The following is a 20693-nucleotide window of genomic DNA, read 5'->3' on the forward strand; positions in this document are numbered from 1 at the left end:
ATGAAATAGGCTGGGCACGGTGGCTCACGCCTATAATCCCAGCACTTTGTGAGGCCGAGGCGGGTGGATCATGAGGTCAAGAGATCGAGACCATCCTGGCTAACATGTGAAACCCCTTCTCTACTAAAAATAAAAAAGTAGTGGGGTATGGTGGTGCGTGCCAGTAGTCCCAGCTACTCAGGAGGCTGGGGCAGGAGAGTGGAAACCGGGAGGCGGAGGTTGCAGTGACGGGAGATCGCACCGTTGCACTCCAGCCTGGCAACAGAGCAAGACTCCTCGGGAAAAAAAAAAAAAATTTATTGATGTAATCGCCGACACAATAAATTTTACTTATTTAAACCATACAATTGGACACGTGTATCCCCATGAAACCACCAGTTAAGCTGAGAAACACCCATCACTCCACTTCCCCATGGCTTCGTTGGCCCTCCAGACAACAGTGTAGTCTGCTTCCCCCAGTCTAGTTTGCATTTCCTAGAATTTTATGTAAATGGAATCATACAGTATGTACTTTTTGTCTGGCTTTTTCCACTCAGCTTTGTTGAAATTCATCCATGTTGTAGCATATATGAGTACTTGTGTTTTTTGTTTTTTTGGTTTTTGTTTGTTTGTTTTTGAGAGAGGGTCTTGCTGTGTCACCCAGGCTGGAGTGCAATGGCACGATCCCGGGTCACTGCAACCTCAGTCTCCCAAGCTCAAGCGATTCTCCCACCTCAGCCTCCTGAGTAGCTGTGGTTACAGGGACATGCTACCACATCCAGCTAATTTTCGTATTTTTTGGTAGAAATGGTGTTTCACCGTGTTGGCCAGGCTGGTTTCAAACTCCTGAACTCAAGCTATATCCTCCCAAAGCCCTGGGATTATAGGTGTCAGCTGCTGTGCCCGGCCACTTCATTCTATTTTATTGCTAAATAGCATTCCCTTGTATAGATATACAAAAGTTTGCTTACCTGTTACCTGCTGACACACGTTTGGGTTGTTTCCAGGTGTGGGTGATTGCACGTATGCCTGCCGTGAACACTAGTGTACGCATGCCTGTGTGAATGGATCCATCCTTTCTCCTGGGAGTGGGATACCTAGATCATATGGAAGGTGCAAGTTTAATATTTTAATACATTTTTAATTTAGAATAATTTTAGATTTTCAGAAAAGTTTCGAAGATAGAACAGAGTTCCATTTACCCCCATCCAGCTTCCTTTATTGTTAGCCTTTTACATTCCTTTCACACGTTTGTCAAAGCTAAGAAACTGACATTGGTTCAAAGTGATTAAGCTCCAGACTTCATTTGGATCTCACCAGGTTTTCTGTGAATGCCTTCTTTCTGTTCCAGGATCTGGCCCAGAACACCATATTGCCCCGTTTTCCCTTTGCCCCCGGCTCAGTGCTCACTAAGCCCTCAGCTGCCTTAGTCTCCCCTCCGTTTATGCTTAAAGCAGGGCAGCCTCCTTCCAACAACATCGGAGATCCAGTTGGGTGTGGGTAACACCCCCCAGGAGCACCGAGGAAGGAGAACTGCACAGACCCCAAGCACAATTAGTGCCTGAAGTATAACTCTGCTTACTTATATCTGGCTTACATATAAAATCATACTAGGTCCCAGATGATCTTTCTATATAATCATATAACTTACTGCTTACTATATGTAGCTTATATATATAATCATTCTTAGTTCCATATAATCTTTATAATCATATAGGTATTGTAGTCGGAGCTGTACTGACACATTTAGTGCTGATTTATAGAATCCTTCCATATAACCATATAGTAGTTTGTAGCAGGAGGAATGCCTAGAGCAGTCACAGAACAGAAGCAGTACATGGGAAAACAGCCAGACCAGGACGAGAACTGGAGACCCAGGCGGTGGCATCTTTGCCTGAAAGGGCATACGCTGTATGGCAGGTTGGAGCAGGAGGCTCTCCTGAAAAAGGAGTTGTAGTACCTTGCATCCAGCTCCTGTGGAAAGTAGGCCTCAGGCCTGAGATCCTGCAAAGAACTGAGGGAGAAGAACCCCTCTGGTATGACCAGCTCAAGGCGGCTGTACACCCTGTCAGTCTTGTCTCACTTCTGTGCTAGCTCAAATCATCCTCCCATAAATAAGAGCACAAGTTTGTCAGCTCCCACTGCATTGGTTTGCAGTGTCCTTCTATCAGAAATCCTTTAATGTCTCCAGCCCCAGATAAGAAGTGTCGTGCACCACACCTATTGCACACAGCCCACCTCTTTGCCTCGGTGACCTAATGGGGGTGGACCCCTTTTCTGTACACAACCCTCTACTACTGCACCAGAACAGCCCCCTACTGCGCACAGCCCACCTCTCTGCCCAGGTGACATAAGGGGGTGGCCCCCTCGCTTGTTACTCACGTGATTATGTATGCCCTATCACTAAGCCTATAGATGATGACCTCACTTATGACCCTTTCCCCTGCTTGTACCTAAAAAATGCAGATGCTTCTGGGCGTTGGGGACTCGCCTGTCTCTGCTCATAGGTGGCGTGCTCCCACCCCTAGCCCAGCTGCTCTTCTCCAGTTCTCCAGTGTCCTGTCTCTTTACTGCTCAGATCCTGCACCTCAGCACAGCATAAGGGACATCTCACAACCCTGTGGGGCCAACAGCCCTACAGTTGGGCTGGGAAAAAAAAACCTATGGGGGCTTAACTCTGGGCTTGGGCATCCCCACTACCCCACCTCCTCCAGCAGGCTGGGTTCCAATGCTGCCTCCAGCTGTGCGGATTCCCTGATATCTGTGTTTCCAGGTCCTTCCCCAGCCCCAGGGGACAGTGAAGATGTCCACATTTCCCGAGCAGCTCTGCTGTGCTCCACACGAGGAAAGCCTGGGTTACTGAGGCTTCCCGGGCGGCCGGGGGCGGGGGGGATCTCTGGCCTGGGCATGTGAGCGGTGCAGCGAGGGCCCGTGGCCCCCAAGTGTGCATGAGGTGCCGGGTGACGGGGCGCGGCTTGGTGCATAGCGGGAGGTGGGACCTGGGGGCGTGGCCGGGGGCCCGGCTGGAGGGAAAATAGGGGGCGCGGCCTGGTGTTGGCAGCGCGTTGGGGGGAGGAGGCAGTGGTGTGGCGCGTGAAGGTGGTGAGGCCACCCCTTGGGGACTAGGGACGGACTGGTGGGAGGGGGTGGGCTCAGCTTGGTGAGTGTCAGCTGTCGGGGAATGGCGCGGCCTGGCACAGGTACTTAGGGGGCTAGGGGCGTGGCCTCGCACTTGGCTGTTGGCGGCGCGTGACGGGGGCGTGGCCTGGCACGTGGCCCGGCACGTGGCCCTCGAGGGGCTGGGGGCGTGGCTTTGCACGAGACTGTTGGCGGCGCGTGGCGGGGGCGTGGTCTGGCGCGTGGTGGTCTGGGGCTGGGGGCGCGCAGGCTCGGCTGCGGCCAGGGCAGCGGCGGCATGGGGCGGTTGCGCTGGCGGGCGGCGGCTACGGCGGCCGTGGGCCTGGCGCTGGCCCTGGAGGTGCTACCCTGGGTGCTGCGCTGGCTGCGGTCCGGGAGGCGGCGGCTGCGGCGCGAGGTGCTGTTCTTCCCGTCGCAGGTGACCTGCACCGAGGCTCTGCTGAGGGCGCGGGGCGGGGCGCCGGCCGGGGAGCAGGCCGCGCTCCCCGACTGCTGCTTGTGCGGCCTGCCTCACGGCGAGAGCTCGCTGAGCCGCCTAATGCGCGCCCTGCTGGCCGCCCGCGTCAGCCTGGAGCTCTGCCTGTTCGCCTTCTCCAGCCCGCAGCTGGGCCGCGCCGTCCGGCTGCTGCACCAGCGCGGGGTGCGAGTGCGGGTCGTCACCGACTGCGACTACATGGCCCTCAACGGCTCACAGATCGGCCTGCTGCGCAAGGCAGGTAGGCCCGGCGGGGGCGCAGGTGGAGAAGGCCGGCCTGACGCTCGAGGGGTCCTAGGCAAAGGTGGACACTTAGGAGAGGGGGTCTGGGGTCGGGCTGAGACCTCGTTTACTTTCCCTAGTAGCCATGGGGGGTCGGGGTGGTTTAACGCGGAGAAAGCGGAGCCCCCTCAGAAGGCCTAGCTGGCTGTGCGGGCAGAAGCGAGCAGGGCCCTTGGTTGTCACCCCAGTGGGGGCAGTTCTCTGAGTGACTGCCATGCTGGAAGCAGGTGCCTGCGTGTGCCGGCTTAGAGGCGGGTCCGGCTCCCCCAGGAACTCCCCCGCCCTACCAGCGGAGGAGTTTTCGTGACTGCTGCATGCCGGCCCGCCCTCCCGCAGGCTGTCGGAGACCCCTGGACGGCCTCTGGTGACCTGGATCCTGCTAGCAGGGAAGCTGGACTCCAGGGTTGTGCTGGGACTTCCGTACTAAAGGGCTCCAGGGAGAGGCGGCCACCTGCTGCTGAGCAAACCTCAGGCCACCAGGCTTTGGGATACCTAAAGATATGTTCTAGAAGGCAGCACCAGGACGTCCGGTTGTTTTCTCAGCTGCATAAGGAGGGGCAACACATCTCTCTCTGGCGGGGGCGCATCTCTCACGGGGTTGACAGAAGGAAACAGGAAATGTGAATAATTGGGATCCTTGTCCTGCCTGAGGATTCTCAGGCCATCCTGGCCCAGTTCGGTGGCCCAGCCTGCTCTTGCCTTTGGTGTATTTGCACCCACAGACTCTTGGGCTTCTCTCTGTCCCCATCACTCAGGTGCCCAGAAAGTCACACCTGCACGTGCAACCGTTGGATCTGGTAATTTTGGTCACAGTGACTGAGAGACCGTGGAGTCCTGGGAACTGCCCACGTTGGGCAGTGGCCACCGACGCACTGTTCCTTCTGCATAGCCGCGGCCTCTTGCTGACTTGGGCCGCAGAGCAGCCTCTCCAGAGTCAGCCAGCCTCCCTCTCCGGTCTGGGTGGTGTGGGGTGTGTTGCACCCCCCGTGGGAGCAGAGTGGGGCGAGTGGTTTTCATGTTGAGGATGTGCCTTTCTCTTTTGGCTGTCACAAGAGCCGTTCTCTCAAGTGTTGGTCATTTTAACGGGGGAGGTGTGGGGACCTCCAGGCGTGCACAGCAGAGTTCTGTTTGAGTTGCTTTTAGAGTCGTAGAAGCTGAGGTTTGCGAAGAACCTTCAAGGACCCCTAGACCAAGGTCCCATTCGATCCCCTCTGCGTTGGCCTCCCAGTGTCCTTGCTGACTTTGAGGCTGTCCAGTGGCATTCACCCATTCAAGGAAGGAATGTCCTCTGTGTGCCAGTATTTGTGAGGAGCTGGGACACCCTAGGGCACAAGGCCATATTCCCATGGGGATGCCAGCTAAGTCACCATATTTCATTTAGGGCAATAAGAAGGGTCAGGAAAACTTCATAAAGCAGGGTGAGGAGGCAATGGTGTGGAAGGAAGTGGTGTGGGCCAGGTCAGCTGCCCAGGGGCAGTGACACTCAGGGCAGGGACCTTGATGACACAAGTGGGCTGTCCGGAGGGGAGGCATGCGGCTGGAAAGGGCAGCAGCACAGACGCCCTGGGTCACAGACTGACTTCTTTGTGAGGAGCCGCAGGGGTCCTCTGTGGCTGACCATGGAAAGTGGTGAGCGGGTGTAGGTCAGGCTTCCCCTGAGAGGCCAGAGGTGGCGGGCCTCGGGGAGGGGCTGGGGGTTGGGGCAGTAGATCCTGGTGGAGGCAGGAGGTGTCGGCAATGGTGAGGCTTTAGATTGCCTACCTTTTGGAGCAATGCATTTGGATGGCAGCGCCGACAGGGCATGCTGGTGGAGTGGCCGGAGCGTGAGGAGAAGGGTTGGATCCCCCAGATAAGGAAGCCACCAGGCACAATGCAGGAGGCACAATTAAAAGTGAATTCCACACGCAGGGAGTGAGGTTTTTTTTTTTTTTTTTGGAGACGGAGTTTTGCTCTTGTTACCCAGGCTGGAGTGCAATGGCGCGATCTCGGCTCACCGCAACCTCTGCCTCCTGTTTCAGGCAATTCTCCTGCCTCGGCCTCCTGAGTAGCTGGGATTACAGGCATGCGCCACCATGCCCAGCGAATTTTTTGTATTTTTAGTAGAGACGGGGTTTCACCATGTTGACCAGGATGGTCTCGATCTCTTGACCTCGTGATCCACCCGCCTCGGCCTCCCAAAGTGCTGGGATTACAGGCTTGAGCCACCGCGCCCGGCCTAGGGAGTGAGTTTTAGGGGATGTTCCCAGTACTCCATGGCACATACTTCCCTTCAAAAATGACTATCTGAAACTCCATTTAACTTGATGTCCTGTATTTTGATGTGGAAAAATCTGGCAACTGTGTTGCGTGGCAGCCTGTTTAAAACTTTGAAGCCCCATTTCTAACGGCCTCATTCCTTGAGCAGGTCGTGAGTGAGGCAGTGTTATTCCAGGGGAGACAGACACAGGTCCTTCCCTGCAGGAGTTTGAAAGCTGGGAAGAGGGGAGGCGGGCATCACTGGTTCTTTGGTGAAGGAAGCAGGGGGTGTGGAAGAGGAGAATTCGTTTGTGCGTCAGTTAGTTAGGGCCCTTCCTCCCTTGGTGGCCAAGGTTGTACCAGTGAAGTGGGCTCTGCTCCCAGACACAAGGGCCTCTCTGGGCAGAGTGGGCACAGTCTCAGCCTTAGCTGTGGAAGAGTCAGAATCTGAAGGCAAGGGGACTCACACGCTGTCTTTGCGCCGGTTGCCTCTGACTGGGTTAGTGACAGCCTCAGCAGCAACCAGTAGCCCCGAAGGGACATGCTGCATAGACTCAGAGGTGTGGTCTCACCCAGACCACAGCCTGCCCAGTCTCCCATGGCCTGTGTGTGATGCTCTGGCCCCATTAGTTATGCCCCCTCTGTGGTTCTTAGGATCCCTCCTGGGAGCTTAGCCGCCACCACTCTGTGAAACATGGTGGGATTTCCTGGCCCAGCAAACTGAAAACAAATAGTAAAGCCATTTGCCCCCAGGAATAGTCCACACTGGAGGCGGGACTCCTGAATGGGATGAAAGCACCTTGTCCTTTCTGCAGGTATCCAGGTCCGGCATGATCAAGACCTGGGCTACATGCATCACAAGTTCGCCGTCGTGGACAGGAGGGTGCTCATCACTGGCTCACTCAACTGGACCACACAGGCCATCCAGAACAACAGGGAGAACGTGCTCATCATGGAGGACGACGAGTACGTGCGGCTTTTTCTGGAAGAATTTGAGCGCATCTGGGAAGAGTTTGACCCTACAAAGTATACCTTTTTCCCGCAAAAGAAGAAAAGTCACTGAAGCTGTGCCCTACCTGTCTCCGGAGCTAGAGGGAGATCACTTTCATGGCACAGAACTTTCGGCACCTCCAGCCGAAACCAGACCTAACCAAGAAGGGGACTGTGCCCTCCCTTTGCTCTGGTGCTGTTCACACACAGCACTAGAGCAAAAGGTCTAGTGCAGAGACCTCAGCACTAGAAAAACATTGTTAAACTCCTGTCTATTTCAATACTAAATTGAACTAAAGAAGGTTAGGGAAGGGAATGTCTGTTATTTCAGGTCAGTTATTTTGGGCCAGACCTTTTTTTTTTTTGCCCCTCTGCCAAAATAACTTCAGTCACAACCTGTCACAGGAGTGCTTTCGGGAGCGTGGTCTTTATCTTGGTTTGGAATCGAAGCTTCTGCCACAGTACAGAAAAGGCACAGTGCCTCCTCCAGGCTGGTCCCATTCCCTTCCCTGATTCTAAAAAACCTCTGCTTTGCCTGACTTGGCCCTTTTTGCGTCTCCTTGAGAGTTCTTCCCTCTTTCCATGTGGCATGCTGGGGATTGGCTGGGGCCCACAGTCTCCTTGTCCCTCACAGTCTGTCCCTGTCGGGTCTCTGTCATCAGAGGGGAGAGAGGAAACGGAGTCAGGAGGAAGGGAAGATCTGAGTGTGTGGTGGGGATGGCAGGCAGCCTTCGGAGCAACCCTGTGAGCCTCATTGCCACCAAAGGCTGGCTGTTCCCTTGCTTCCCTGCATAATTTCTTTTTATAACCAGTATGCATGCCAGTGCCAAGCTCTGCAGCTGGCCTGTCCTTGGGTAGTAAGTGCAGTGGTCTGTCAGGACCGATGGCCAGCAGCTGCTTCTGTTGCCAAGGTGGGCTTTTAACTTTTTTTTTTTTTTTTTTGAGATGGAGTCTGGCTCCGTGGCCCAGGCTGGAGTGCAGTGGCATAACCTTGGCTCGCCGCAACCTTTGCCTCCCAGGTTCATGTGATTCTCCTGCCTCAGCCTCCTGAGTAGTGGGGATTGCAGGCACCTGCCACTACACCCAGCTAATTTTCTTTTTTTTTTTTTTCTTATTTTAGTAGAGACGGGGTTTCACCATGTTGGCCAGGCTGGTCTTGAACTCCTGACCTCAAGTGATCCACCCACGTCAGCCTCCCAAAGTGCTGAGATTATAGGCGTGAGCAATCACGCTAGTCGGGCTTTTAACTTTTAATATCCTTATGTTTAAGGTAATTTTGTTGTGTGTTTAGAAGTGACCTTACCTTTAACACCTGTGGACTTAGTGTGTGCACATTGCTGGCTCAGCATAACCCATCCTGGGACCAGAGGAGAGGAGAAGAGGAGAGCAGCTTCAGGCTGTGGTGTCTCCCGGATCTGTGCTCTTACTTGCAGCTCAGGGTTTGCATTCACAGGTAGAACAGGTGTCGTGCATTGTGAAGTGTTTTAGGTTATTTGTTTATAATGTGTATGTCATATATAGATAGCTCCAATGACATCTGAATTTGTGACTTCACCGTCTTGTCATATTTCTATATGATGCGCCCCAGGTCCCGTCCTGAGGTCTGGCTGTGTGTGGTCTCACCTCCCCGGCTCATGCCGACTCTACCATCCAGAGACCCTTCAGTGCTGTGTTTTTTTCCTTTTTAAGTTACCTTTGACTCACAATGTCAGGCAAGTCAGCTTGAAGTTAAAATTGAAGCTATGAAGTATAATATACAGATTGGAAGTCACCAGAAATTGTTTTAGTTTGTGAATGCCCACAGTGTATGTTCTGAAAAGAAAATGGGAGAACTTAGCATCTCCTGAATGCGAAGCCACGAGGCCCTGGACTTCTGGCACATCTCAGTAAACATGTTCTTATTCTGGAATGTGAGCGCTGTGTTTCTTTGCCTTAGCCTGCTGCTAAGTCATTCAAATTGGGGCTACTCTTTGTGAAATACAACTTTTTTGGGGGGGCAATATACAGCTATTTACAAACTGTTAGTCAAAGCACAGGAGACTCAAAAAAAGGAGTAAAACTTTAAGATGTTACTTGGGTGAAGAAAATAATGTATACAGTGGTCCATTTCGAAGACAAACTGCCTTGAATCATCTTAGGTCAGCAAACTACGGAACAAACGATGTACCAGGCCCCTCGGGATAGCTGACACCTGCTTGTTGGCTTCCCCCTGCGCCTCCTTCCCTTCCTTAGCTGCCTTCACCTCAACCAATAGAGCTTAGTCTAAAATGAATTACTAGCCTGCAAAATAGCTCGCTTTGTCTGTTCTTACTGGCCGGCTTGGCCACTCAGGTGTTGCCAAATACTTGAAGAGCCCCTAAGCTAAGATTGCAATGCAACAAAATCCAGCAACACAACCAAAAAAAAAACAACACTTAAAGTCCCTACTTAACAATCAATAAGCAATGTCTGAGAAGACTGTGACCCCATAGTACTCAGCCTAAAAGGAAGGCGGAACCTACACACTAGGGGATAAATGGTTTGTTGAAACTGCTGGGTGTTTCTGCTCATCAGACACCCGATCTCTGAAGGCTGTTATTAAAAGCCTCACTTTCACTGTTCTCCGGGTCTCTGAGTCCATTCTTTGGTTTGGATGGGTGAGTTTGTTTCTCACATTGGGTGCCTCCTAGATTAAGATATTTCCCAAAATGTCCAGGTGCTCTCTTTAGACCAGGAGTTGGAGCGAGGCTCAGTGCCTGCTGTGGCCCTGACTTGTATGGCATGCACCCTGCCACCTGGGGACCTGGACCACGCCCAGCGCAGGTGGGAAGGTGCTCCAGTGCCATCCGTGGGTGAATGCACACAAAGTAACCTGCCCAAGCTGTCAACAGGAATGTTTCAAGAAATGTGGAATTGCCAGGAGCGGTGGCTCACGCCTGTAATCCCAGCACTTTGGGAGGCCAAGGTGGGCGGATCACCTGAGGTCGGGAGTTTGAGACCAGCCTGTCCAAGATGGAGAAACCCGTCTCTACTAAAAATACAAAATTAGCCAGGCGTGGTGGCGCACGTGATGAGTGGAGATTGTGCCATTGCACTCCAGCCTGGGTAACGAGCGAAAATCCATCTGAAAAAAGAAATGTGAAATTATTTCATATATATATATTATTATTTTTTTGAGATGGAGTTTCGCTCTTATTGCCCAGGCTGGAGTGCAATGGCATGATTTTGGCTCACCGCAACCTCTACCTCCTGGGTTCAAGCAATTCTCCTGCCTCAGCCTCCCGAGTAGCTGGGACTACAGGTGCGCGCCACTACGCCCAGCTAATTTTTTTGTATGTTTAGTAGAGACGGGGTTTCACCATGTTGACCAGGATGGTCTCGATCTCTTGACCTCGTGATCCACCCGCCTCGGCCTCCCAAAGTGCTGGGATTACAGGCTTGAGCCACCGCGCCAATACTTCTTAATTATTTTTATCTTAGCAGCAGAGGGAAATTGAATCTCACAAACGGTTTCAGATACCACTTAGCCTTTCTTTTTTCTGAGACTGGGTTTCACTCTGTTGCCCGGGCTGAAGTGCAGTGGCACGATCATGGCTCACTGCAGCCTTGACCTCCCAGGGTCAAGAGATTCTCCTGCTTCAGCCTCCTAAGCAGCTGGGACTACAGGTGCAAGCCACCACACCTGGCTAATTTTTAAATTTTTTGTAGAGAGAGGGTCACATGTCCAGTCTGGTCTTGAACACCTGGGCTCAGGTGATCTTCCCGCCTCAGCCTCCCACAGTATTGGGATTATAGGTGAGTCACCACACCCACCCGTTAGCCTTTCTGAAAAGAACTTAAGCTAAAGTGAGATGTCCCTTGAGGGAAGTGGGTCTGAGGAAATTCGGTGCTAAAATCTTCCTCAAAAGTGGAGGCTGTTTTCTGCCCTGCTGCCCCCACCATGGGTATAGAAGATCCTTGGGCCACACACAAAGATTGCTGTGCCAGTAGCAGGCAGGCACGCCCAGGTGACCCTAGAACTGCTGGCCAGCTTCCGCTCCAACACCTGAGGCAAGCGATGCCGGAAGGAGGGGTTCACTGAAGATGAGGGCTGGGGAGGCGGCTGTGTAGTGTGTGTCACCTGAAGCCTCTTTTTGCCTGCAAGATTGTCTTGCCACTTCCTAGAGAGTAACTTGAATAAAAGAAGTAATAGCACCTGTAATCCCAGCACTTTTGGATTACAGGTGTGAGCCACTGTGCCTGGCTCTCAAACCATTTTAGTATATGTGTGTATATGTAACTCTTAACATCATGTTGTGTACCTTAAATATACACAATACAATTTATTTCTTAAAAGGTTATACAAACTATATTATCAGATAAGGGGTTAATTTCCAAAATATATAAGCAGCTCCTATGACTGATAACTCAATTTTTAAAAAATGGACTAAAGACATGAATAGACCTTTTCCCAAAGACATACAAATGGTCAACAGGTATATTTAAAAGAGCTCAATGTCATGAATCATCAGAGAAATGCAATCAAAGCCACAGGAGGTATCACTTCACATTTATTAGGATGATTATTAAAAACAAAAAACAAAACAACAAAAAAACTAAAGCTGGCCAGGGACAGTGGCTCATGCCTGAAATCCTGGCACTTTGGGAAGCCGGGGCGAGTGGATCACCTGAGGTCAGGAGTTCGAGACCAGCCTGGCCAATATGGTGAAACCCTGTCTCTAATGAAAATAGAAAAATTAGCTGGGTGTGGTGGCAGGTGCCTGTAGTCTCAGCTACGCAGGAGGCTGAGGCAGGAGAATTGCTTTAACTGAGAGGCAGAGGTTGCAGTGAGCCCAGATCATGCCACTGTACTCCAGCCTGGACAACAAGAGCGAAACTCTTCTCAAAAAAAAAGGAGGAATTTAGGGAACATGCTTGGGTAACCGCCCAATAAGCTGAACAAACACTTCAGAAGGCCTGTTCCTGGACTCTGTAAGATGACCCATTTCCCTTGAAAAGAAAACTGAGGCCGGGCGCGGTGGCTCAAGCCTGTAATCCCAGCACTTTGGGAGGCCGAGGCGGGTGGATCACAAGGTCAAGAGATCGAGACCATCCTGGTCAACATGGTGAAACCCTGTCTCTACTAAAAATACAAAAAATTAGCTGGGCATGGTGGCACGTGCCTGTAATCCCAGCTACTCAGGAGGCTGAGGTAGGAGAATTGCCTGAACCCAGGAGGCAGAAGTTGCGGTGAGCCGAGATCGCGCCATTGCACTCCAGCCTGGGTAACATGAGTGAAACTCCGTCTCAAAAAAAAAAAAAAAAAAAAACTGAGTGTAAATACCTTTTTTTTTTTTTTTTTTTTTTTTGGAGACAGAGTCTCACTCTATCATCCAGGCTGGAGTGCAGTAGTGCAACCTCTGCCTCCCGGGTTCAAGTGATTCTCTTGCCTCAGCCTCCTGAGTAGCTGGGACTACCGGCATACACTACCAGCCCAGCTTTTTTTTTTTTTTTTTTTTTTTTTTTTTTTAAGAAGGGTTTAGTATTTATGTGTTTGTGTTTGTGTGTGTCTGTGCGCGAGCCCCCGTATGTTTTTTTTTTTTTTTTTTTTGGTATTTTTAGTAGAGATGGTTTCACCACGTTGGCCAGGCTGGTCTCGAACTCCTGGCTTCGTGATCCGCTTTCCTTGGCCTCCTGAAGTGCTGGAATTACAGGCATGAGCCACTGTGCCCAGCCCTGAGCGTATTTTAAATGTAAAATCAGGAAATCCTTGACTGCCTTCAAACACACGGGGAAGGTTCAAGATTGGGAATTTGTTTTCTGTCCCTTCCACTTGGTATGAAAAGCTACAAAATCGGGAATCCCTATTCCCTCACAAGGGGAGCAATCTGGCCTCGTCTTGGCCTGGTACAGATTCAGGTCAGCCTAAGGCTCTTCTGCAATCACAACTAATAGGAAAAGTCTTCAAGAACTGCATGCCCTGAGGGAGAAAAAGCCCACAGCTGCCTAGAAACACCAGTGGGTGTAGTGCCGTGCCTGCCCCCTCGCCAGCAAGCTGTTTAGACATGAGAAATCCAGGTCGCATATGCTCCTGAAGTGAATGCAGAGCTAACTTACACTGGGCTCCTACTTGCCAAGTGGATTCAGCTACTAGACTGGCAGACAACTGGCAAAAACTGAGCACAGAACTGTGTTCCCAGGAATGCCATGCACGAGAGAAACAGGAATCTACTTGAAGCTAGGGAGGACAGTGGGCGGCCATCTCTTTCCTCATTTTCTCTTGACTCACACAGGTCGAGGTCCCCTACCTCGAGGTAGATGACTCAACCGTGAACCCTCAGTTTTGGGGACTGCCATGGTCAGCCAGGGTGCTTCCAGCCATCTTCCTCTCAGATGGACACGCCTTTAAATATCATTAAGGGATGAGCCATTTCTAAAGCTGAACAAAATGCCAAGCACAGCCAGGTGCGGTGGCTCATGCCTGTAATCTCAGCACTTTGGGAGGCCAAGGTGAGTGGATCATGAGGTCAGGAGATTGAAACCATCCTGGCTAACATGGTGAAACACTATCTCTACTAAAAATACAACAAAATTAGCCAGGTGCAGTGGCACACACCTGTAATCCCAGCTACTCAGGAGGCTGAGGCAGGAGAATCGCTTGAAACTGGGAGGCAGAGGTTACGGTGAGCCAAGATCATGCCACTGCACTCCAGCCTGGGCCACAGAGACTCTGTCTCAAAATAAAAATGCCAAGTACATGGGCATAGACACTCAACAGATGTCCCTGGGATAAATGTTTTCTTCTCTCCCACACCAGCTCCAAAGACTAACTTTGAAAAGACTGTCTACAATCAATGCAGAAGCTTACACGTGTGAATTGGCCGCTCGCTGCTATTATTTCAAACATAGTATTTCCTGTGCCTGAGTCCAAGTAAATATTAGGCATCCAACCAACAAAACCATGAAGTCCACCATTTACAAAAATACATCTTTATTGTGTTCCAATGTTGTTGCATTATACAGATAACTAGTTATATAAACTTAGTCTTCATGTTAAGTATAAATTAAACACAAAAAACTAGAAACAAACCAGCCAAACTGCCATAAAATCCCTCCAAGCTATGAATCCTTATTAAAAATGTACAGTGAGGGCACCTGTAGCTGTAGGTGGAGGCAGGAGGACTGCCTGAGCTTAGGAGTTCAAGATCAGCATGGATGACATAGCAAGATGCTGTCTCTTTAAAAACAAAAAGTACAGTGGGATGATGAAATTGTCTTCAATCACCACACTCTGAAAATAGTTAACTGTAGCCAAATGTAAATGTTGAAAGCAGCAATGAAGGCAAAAGCGATACAGAATAAAAGCATGGTAGGCCTCGCATATCCAGGGGGTTGGGCAAGTCAGATGCTCGCTCTGACACCTCAGCAACCTATCATCTTTGTGCAAAAATGATCAGGGGTTCCATCGTTAAGCCACAGGTTACCTTCACAAGCACCTGAGGGGGAACACCCCAGAAGACGAGCCCCATGACTTCAGAACACACGTCTCAGGAGACTTGAAGATGAGGAACAGTTCCACTTCACTCCCCAAAGTCTCCTGCAGAGTCCTGACTCAAAAACGACTCAGTGACCAAGGACTGGCAATGTACTGAATATTCACAACTGCAGCAAAATGTGCACTCAAACACGAGGCCCAGAAACACGTGCTGAATTTCAAATGGAAAGGCTTGAATGTTAACCTCGAGAGCGGATATGTCATTGCGCCTGCGTATGGAGTCGGACCAACCCGACCTGTTTCTCCTGCGGGTTTTGAAATCTAAGACCACAAGGGGCCTGGAGGGTAAGCTGTCCTAGGCATCTCTCTGAGGGATTCCAAGAAAGGGAGCCCACCATCCCCACGCCTTTCATTGCCTCTTCAGCGATTCCAGTGGCTTGAGGAAGGGTGTAGGAAGTACACAGGCCCCAAACCCGACAGAGGGCCGAGCCCAGCCCCAAGTTTCCATTCCTTGCTGGGACACAGCTCCTTCCAGCAAATCAGAGACACACGAACAGTCCCTCGTGCGTGGCTGGAGGGGCCTGTGGTCAGCCACCCCCATCTTCGGGCAGGGGTGTGTGGCAGGTCAGCTCCGAGACTCCAAGGCCGTGGGACTGCGGACCGTGGACATGAGGTGTGACTTGTAGGTCTTGCTCAGGCCAGTCATCCAGAACTTCAGCAGCTTGACATTGTCCTCCTCGGAGGCGCCCAGGATGCTGAGCAGCTTCTGCGTGTCCTCTTTGGGCCGACTGTCCACCTTGGTGAACTTAAAAAGCACCTTCACTTTGCTGCAGGAAACCAAAACAAAACACTCAGACACCACAGCACGAACCCTGAGCCCTGCTCATGGCCAGTGGCTTCGGGGCCAGCAGGAGCTGCACAGGCAGGGCTGGAATCCGCACCCTCAGGGCAGCAGGCCCCTGAGCTGCCAGAAGGCGCTGTGTCCTGCAAGGAAGGGAAACTGTTGGGCTGGGCTCGGCCCTCCGTCGGGTTTGGGGCCTGGGTGCTTCCCACACCCTCCCTCAAGCTGTTAAGATGCCAAGAAAGAAAAACCTTCCTTAAACTCACTGAAGACGGGGAATGCTCCTAAGCTTCACTGCATGATTTTAAATCAGGACGTTTGATTAACAAATCTGACCAAAAAATTACCAAGAATTGAGGCAGGAGGAAATAAAGTAAACTTGCTTAAAACACAAAACACGGTGGGGTGGGGGTTGGCAAGTGTTACTGGGCTTTCAGGTTTTAAAGTAAATTGCACAGCAAGTGACAGAGCTTCCATTATCAACCCTCCCATGTGCTCGGGAGCCCTTGCCCAAGCCTCAACCACTCTCCCAGGCAGGTGCCACCCCCACCTCCGCAAGCAGGAGCAGGGGTCAGAGATGACAACCACCTCCCAAGGCCGCCTGAGCTCCGCAGTGGTGGACCTGGTGTTGGCACCCCGCCCCCAACCCCCACTCTCAGCACCTCCCAGCGGCCATGGCCCAGCTCCTCTTTTGGAAACGGCTCCGGGTTTTATCCTCGGCCCCCGCAAGCAAAGGGGCCTCGCCCACACTGTCGCTTACTTCATCCACTCCTCCTTGAGGCAGACGAGGCATTGGTCTACCACATCCACAGACAGGTTCTGGTTGGTCAGGGCGGCCTCGATCTTATTCAGGATGGTGGGGCCGACTGGGGAGAAGGGCGGGGGCAGAGCGAGGGCAGGCGTTAGCACAGGGCAGGAGCCTTTTCCCACGCAAAGGACGCCCACCTGGGGGCACCCACCTCGGTCTGCAGCTACAGGGCTCCCACTGGTCACCACAAACTCGTACTTGCTGAGAGACTGGTCGTCCTCACACCCCACAGGGTGGAGGGTGGAGCGCGCAGCCGCATGGACCTCCACGATGACGGCGAACTCTGTGACAACACAAGGCCCACAGCCCCTAAGTGCTCCTCACCTCCCCTGCGCTCGCCCACTGCAGGCCCCATGCTGGCTCACGTCAGGTCAGTGGGGAGGGCTGCCGGTGAAAAGGCTGCTGAGATCAACGCTTTGCTATTTAGGACCTTTCAGGTGTCTGTGAATAGTTAAGGGTTAACTTTTGCCTAGTTAAACTAATGATTTATTATATTACAATAATCACAAAGTACGTACATCAATTGACCTCCTACTTAAGAAGCCCTATGAGGGTGGTCCCACCATGGCCTCATTTTACAGATGGGGAAACGGACCTGGAGATGTTAAATACCTTCCGAAGGTTACACAGCCTATGGTCGCGGTAAGAGTTTCAAGTCTGTCTGAAACCCAAGCCTGTGTTTCCAGTGCTACCCCGGAAAAAAGGCACTGCTGCGGGGACTCAGGACCCAGCCTGGGTGCTGATCGGAGGCTCAGGGCAGCTCCACTCAGACCGCAAGTCAGCAACTGCTGCTCACAGCTGTGCTGGGGAAGTCACCGATGACCCCGGGGGGCTGACCCCCAGAAATCCCCAAACCAAAGGACCAGGGATGCCGCTGAGCTTCCTGGGTCTCTGTTGCTGAGCGCTGACCGCACCAGTGAAGGCCAGAAAGGCTTCAGGTACATGAGAGGAAGAAACAGGCTTGGAGGAGAGCAGAAGGCGGGACAGGAGAACTGTGAGGAGGGCGGACGGTGGCGCCCAGAGAAGCCGGTGCCCACGCCCAGCATTCAGCAGGCCTCCCACATCTCATGGGCACCCACTCACCAGGACGACCAGGATCCTCTGGCCAGGGCACACATTCTCCCACCCCAGGACGGTGACCTGCAGCCTGCTGAGGACAGTCCCTGCCAGCCACCCTTCACATCAGGTCCACCCACCCACCCCAGCCTGTGTGAAGATGGAACACGGAGGCCCAGAGCCATGGGAGAAGCTAGCCCTGCAATGAGGTCTCCTCCCTCCACAACCCACGACAGCCATCTGCTTCCACTCTGGGCCGGAGGCACGGGGACCCTGAGCGCAGGGCACGGCCCCACAGCCCTTGGTGGAACGCACCTGAGGAGAGCACGTGGGGGGGGATCTGCACGTGCGGGCTGAGCCCCAGGAAGTTGCACCGATAGGCCTCCTCATACTGGCTGCTGTACGGGATGATGCGGACGCAGCCCACGGGCAGCATGGTCTGAGGAGGACAGCAGGACTCAGACCAAGGACAAGAGGAAGCCCTCGGCCCCGGCCATCCACACTCCACTAAACCCCACATGCCTCCTGCGGCCTGGTCCAAGGCCTCCCTCCTCCCAGAGGAGTCCTCAGACTCTCAGCCCATGGTGGGGGTCCTCTGCCATCAGGCTAACTCTCGTCTGGACCGCCAGGCACACACCAGCTCGTACCGCCCCTCGCTTTGTGAAGCTAACTCTTACATTAATCTTGCCTGCACAAATGTCTGTCTCTTATCACATCCCACAAAGAAGCCTTAACCAGGACCGTGCCCCATGCATTTCTGTTCCCTCTCAGGCCAGGCAGTCAGCAGGCACACTCACACCTTCTGATGATTTCTACATCATCAGACCAGACCTGGCCTCCTCACCCACCGCACCCCAGGTGGAGGCAGCATGGGGCACCGTGGCTTGCGCAGAGCAGTCGGGCACCTCAGCAGCCCACCTGACACCAGGCACTGGGCCCACACCGCTCTGCGCCGCACACCCGTGGAAGAGATGTTCTCACCCGAAGCACTTCAAAGGCTGACTGCACGAGGTCCACGTCTCTGCTTTTCCAGATCACCTGGTTCCCCATGAGAACGTGCCAGGCCAGCATGCGGAAAGATGGGGCGCCCAGGACCTAAACAAGAGAATGCAGTGCTTTCGGCGCGACTAGGAGAAATGGTTTTCCTCTCCCTTCCCATGAAGTTATTGATTTGTGTTCATAAAACTTTGTAGAGCAAAGACAGGTTCAGGAGAAAGTCACTTATCTTCTCAGGGAGGCGGTGCCCAGCCCAGGGTTAAATGGGGAGAGACAGAAGTTCCAGGTTTGCACTTAAAAGCCAGATTCCAAAGCTCTTGCTCCAAGATCTTCCTCCCAATTTTGTTTTTAAAAATTTGAAGCAGAAAGATGTTAGCTTCCTGCAATATTCACCTTCTCCTTACAGACACTTTCTGCTGAAGCATTTGAAAGCAGGCTGTAGGGCCCTCAACTGGCGGCACCCAGGAGAACAAGGAGGTCTCTACGGCTGAGACATGATGGCTCCATGACTGGAGCCCCTCATGGTGACACCACGATGGACACACCTGACATCCAGCCACGTGCACTAGCCCAGGGCCCCTGCCTGCTTGGCGGCTGCTGTTCTTTTGATCCAGGAGCTGCTGTAGCACCACGACTGCCTTTAGTTATCATGTCCTTATTCTTCAACCTACAACAGCCTCCCCACAGACCCCACCTGTTATTAGCTTCCGTGACACTGACGCCTTAGGAGAGTCCAGCCTGTTGTCTCACTGCTTCTAAGAAGCCAAACATGGCTTTGAACCAAAACCTAAGAGAGAGGCCACAATACCACATTTCACCAAACCCCAAGAGCCTCAAAGCAGTCGCATCTCCAGAGGAATTCCACAGGCCTTCCAATCTTCATTTACATAAGCAGTGGACAAGGAAGGTTTCAGCCGCATGTAGGATTTTGATGCATTGAGTGTTTTCATCCAGAAGCCCCAAGGGCATCTGCCATGAAATCAGTCTTACTCCATTTTCCAAAACAAATAACACTCTTCTGATGAATCAGTGCTCATTGAAATCTTTTTTTTTTTTTTTTTTTTTGAGATAGTTTTGCTCCTGTCGCCCAGGCTAGAATGATCCTGGCTCACTGCAACTCAGCCTCCCGAGTAGCTGGGATTACCCCACATCCAGCTAATTTTGTATTTTTAGTAGAGATGGGGTTTCTCTATGTTGATCAGGCTGGTCCCAAATACCTGACCTCAGGTGACCCACCTGCCTTGGCCTCCCAAAGTGCTGGGATTACAGGCGTAAGCCACCGTGCCCAGCCAGAAGAATCTTATCAAGGACATGGCCTGCCCCTGCAATGGAGCAGCGCACGCTCACTCCTCTGATTGTCGTGTCTGGCAGGCACACGTGCATATATCACCCTAAACACACACTGCTTGCTTTATTTCTTCTGATTAATCATACTCCGCGGTTTGGCTACCGTTTACTACAATGGTTTGATACGCAGGTTCTTCCTAATTTTTTTGTAAGAATGACCATCACTTTCAATCAGCAGGGTCCTGGCTGCATCCAAACCAATAATGGTGCTGTTCACTGCCTCCAGGAGGTTCTCAGAGCATCAGAGAACCATGGATCTTATGGCTAATACTCCCGACACCCTGTGCCCTCAGCCACCCACCGAGAGGCTGTCAGTCACTTCCCGCAGGGTTCTGAAGATTGAGAGCCCAGAGGCAAGGCGCATGGGTGGGGACGACTTTGCTCTCCTCCGGAGCTCCTGATGCACTCTGCCCCTGCTGCCTACCTGCCTCATGTGCCGGAGGGACTTGAAGACTGGCAGCTTCCGGGGCTGCCAGCTCCCACAGCCTGAAAGAGAGGAGGACTCTGCCGGGCCCTGGGTCAGCTCCCGCCCTTCTGCACCCTCTGGCAACACAGGGGCTTTCTCCTCCTCTTCAGCCTCAGAGTTGTCCCAGGTTTCTGATTCTTCTTCTAAATCTGTCAGACAGACAACAAGGACAGTTACAGATACAAACCTGTGACTTCAGCCCAAGGCACCTCGTGGGCTGAACTGGTCAGTGTAAATTCCCTGCTGTGGCCAGGTCCCATGTTCCCTCTTGCTCTGGGAGCCCTGGGCTGGGAGGGAGGGCTCAGCTGCTGTCTGCTTAGGCTGGGGCACTACACGTCTGCCTTAGAAGCACTTACGAAAAAACTGTCAGCTGTTCTTTGCTGGTGAGAAAACTCTAACCAGTGACAAAAATGCCAACAGTGTGTCTTCTTTTTTTTTTTTTTGGGACAGAGTTTCGCTCTTGTTACCCAGGCTGGAGTGCAATGGCGCGATCTCGGCTCACCGCAACCTCCACCTCCTGGGTTCAGGCAATTCTCCTGCCTCAGCCTCCTGAGTAGCTGGGATTACAGGCACGCGTCACCATGCCCAGCTAATGTTTTGTATTTTTAGTAGAGACGGGGTTTCACC

The 20693-nt window shown here is 52.4% G+C and overlaps 2 protein-coding genes across 7 annotated transcripts in view; one reads left to right on the forward strand and one right to left on the reverse strand.

The window, feature by feature from the left end:
- Nucleotides 1-3376: 3376 nt before the first annotated feature.
- PLD6 (phospholipase D family member 6) lies at nucleotides 3377-7172 on the forward strand. Its single transcript, XM_017517361.2, has 2 exons — nucleotides 3377-3833; nucleotides 6925-7172. The coding sequence occupies exons 1-2, from the start codon at nucleotides 3395-3397 to the stop codon at nucleotides 7170-7172; spliced, it is 687 nt and encodes a 228-aa protein (XP_017372850.1). The 5' UTR covers nucleotides 3377-3394.
- Nucleotides 7173-14027: 6855 nt separating this feature from the next.
- The window catches only part of FLCN (folliculin), a 28718-nt gene continuing 22052 nt past the window's right edge, over nucleotides 14028-20693 (reverse strand). For 3 of the 6 annotated variants that reach the window (XM_017517368.2, XM_037734504.1, XM_017517367.2), the window contains 6 exons: nucleotides 20025-20215; nucleotides 18239-18352; nucleotides 17573-17696; nucleotides 16353-16484; nucleotides 16154-16259; nucleotides 15178-15379 (listed from right to left, as the gene is read on the reverse strand). In XM_017517368.2, coding sequence (XP_017372857.1) covers nucleotides 15178-15379; nucleotides 16154-16259; nucleotides 16353-16484; nucleotides 17573-17696; nucleotides 18239-18352; nucleotides 20025-20215 — 869 coding nt within the window. Of the gene's footprint in view, nucleotides 15380-16153; nucleotides 16260-16352; nucleotides 16485-17572; nucleotides 17697-18238; nucleotides 18353-20024; nucleotides 20216-20693 lie in introns of all 6 variants that reach the window. The other 3 variants (XM_017517363.2, XM_017517365.2, XM_017517364.2) reach the window with 3 other exon arrangements.

Source organism: Cebus imitator, unplaced genomic scaffold (genome assembly GCF_001604975.1).
Source record: "Cebus imitator isolate Cc_AM_T3 unplaced genomic scaffold, Cebus_imitator-1.0 Scaffold629, whole genome shotgun sequence".
Taxonomy (NCBI): Eukaryota; Metazoa; Chordata; class Mammalia; order Primates; family Cebidae; genus Cebus; species Cebus imitator.

Excerpts from the sequence above, each read along its gene's own strand:
- PLD6 (XM_017517361.2), top strand. The coding sequence starts at position 3,395 with ATGGGGCGGTTGCGCTGGCGGGCGGCGGCTACGGCGGCCGTGGGCCTG. Across the intron at positions 3,834-6,924 it reads CGGCCTGCTGCGCAAGGCAG|GTATCCAGGTCCGGCATGAT; the intron begins GTAGGCCCGGCG and ends TCCTTTCTGCAG.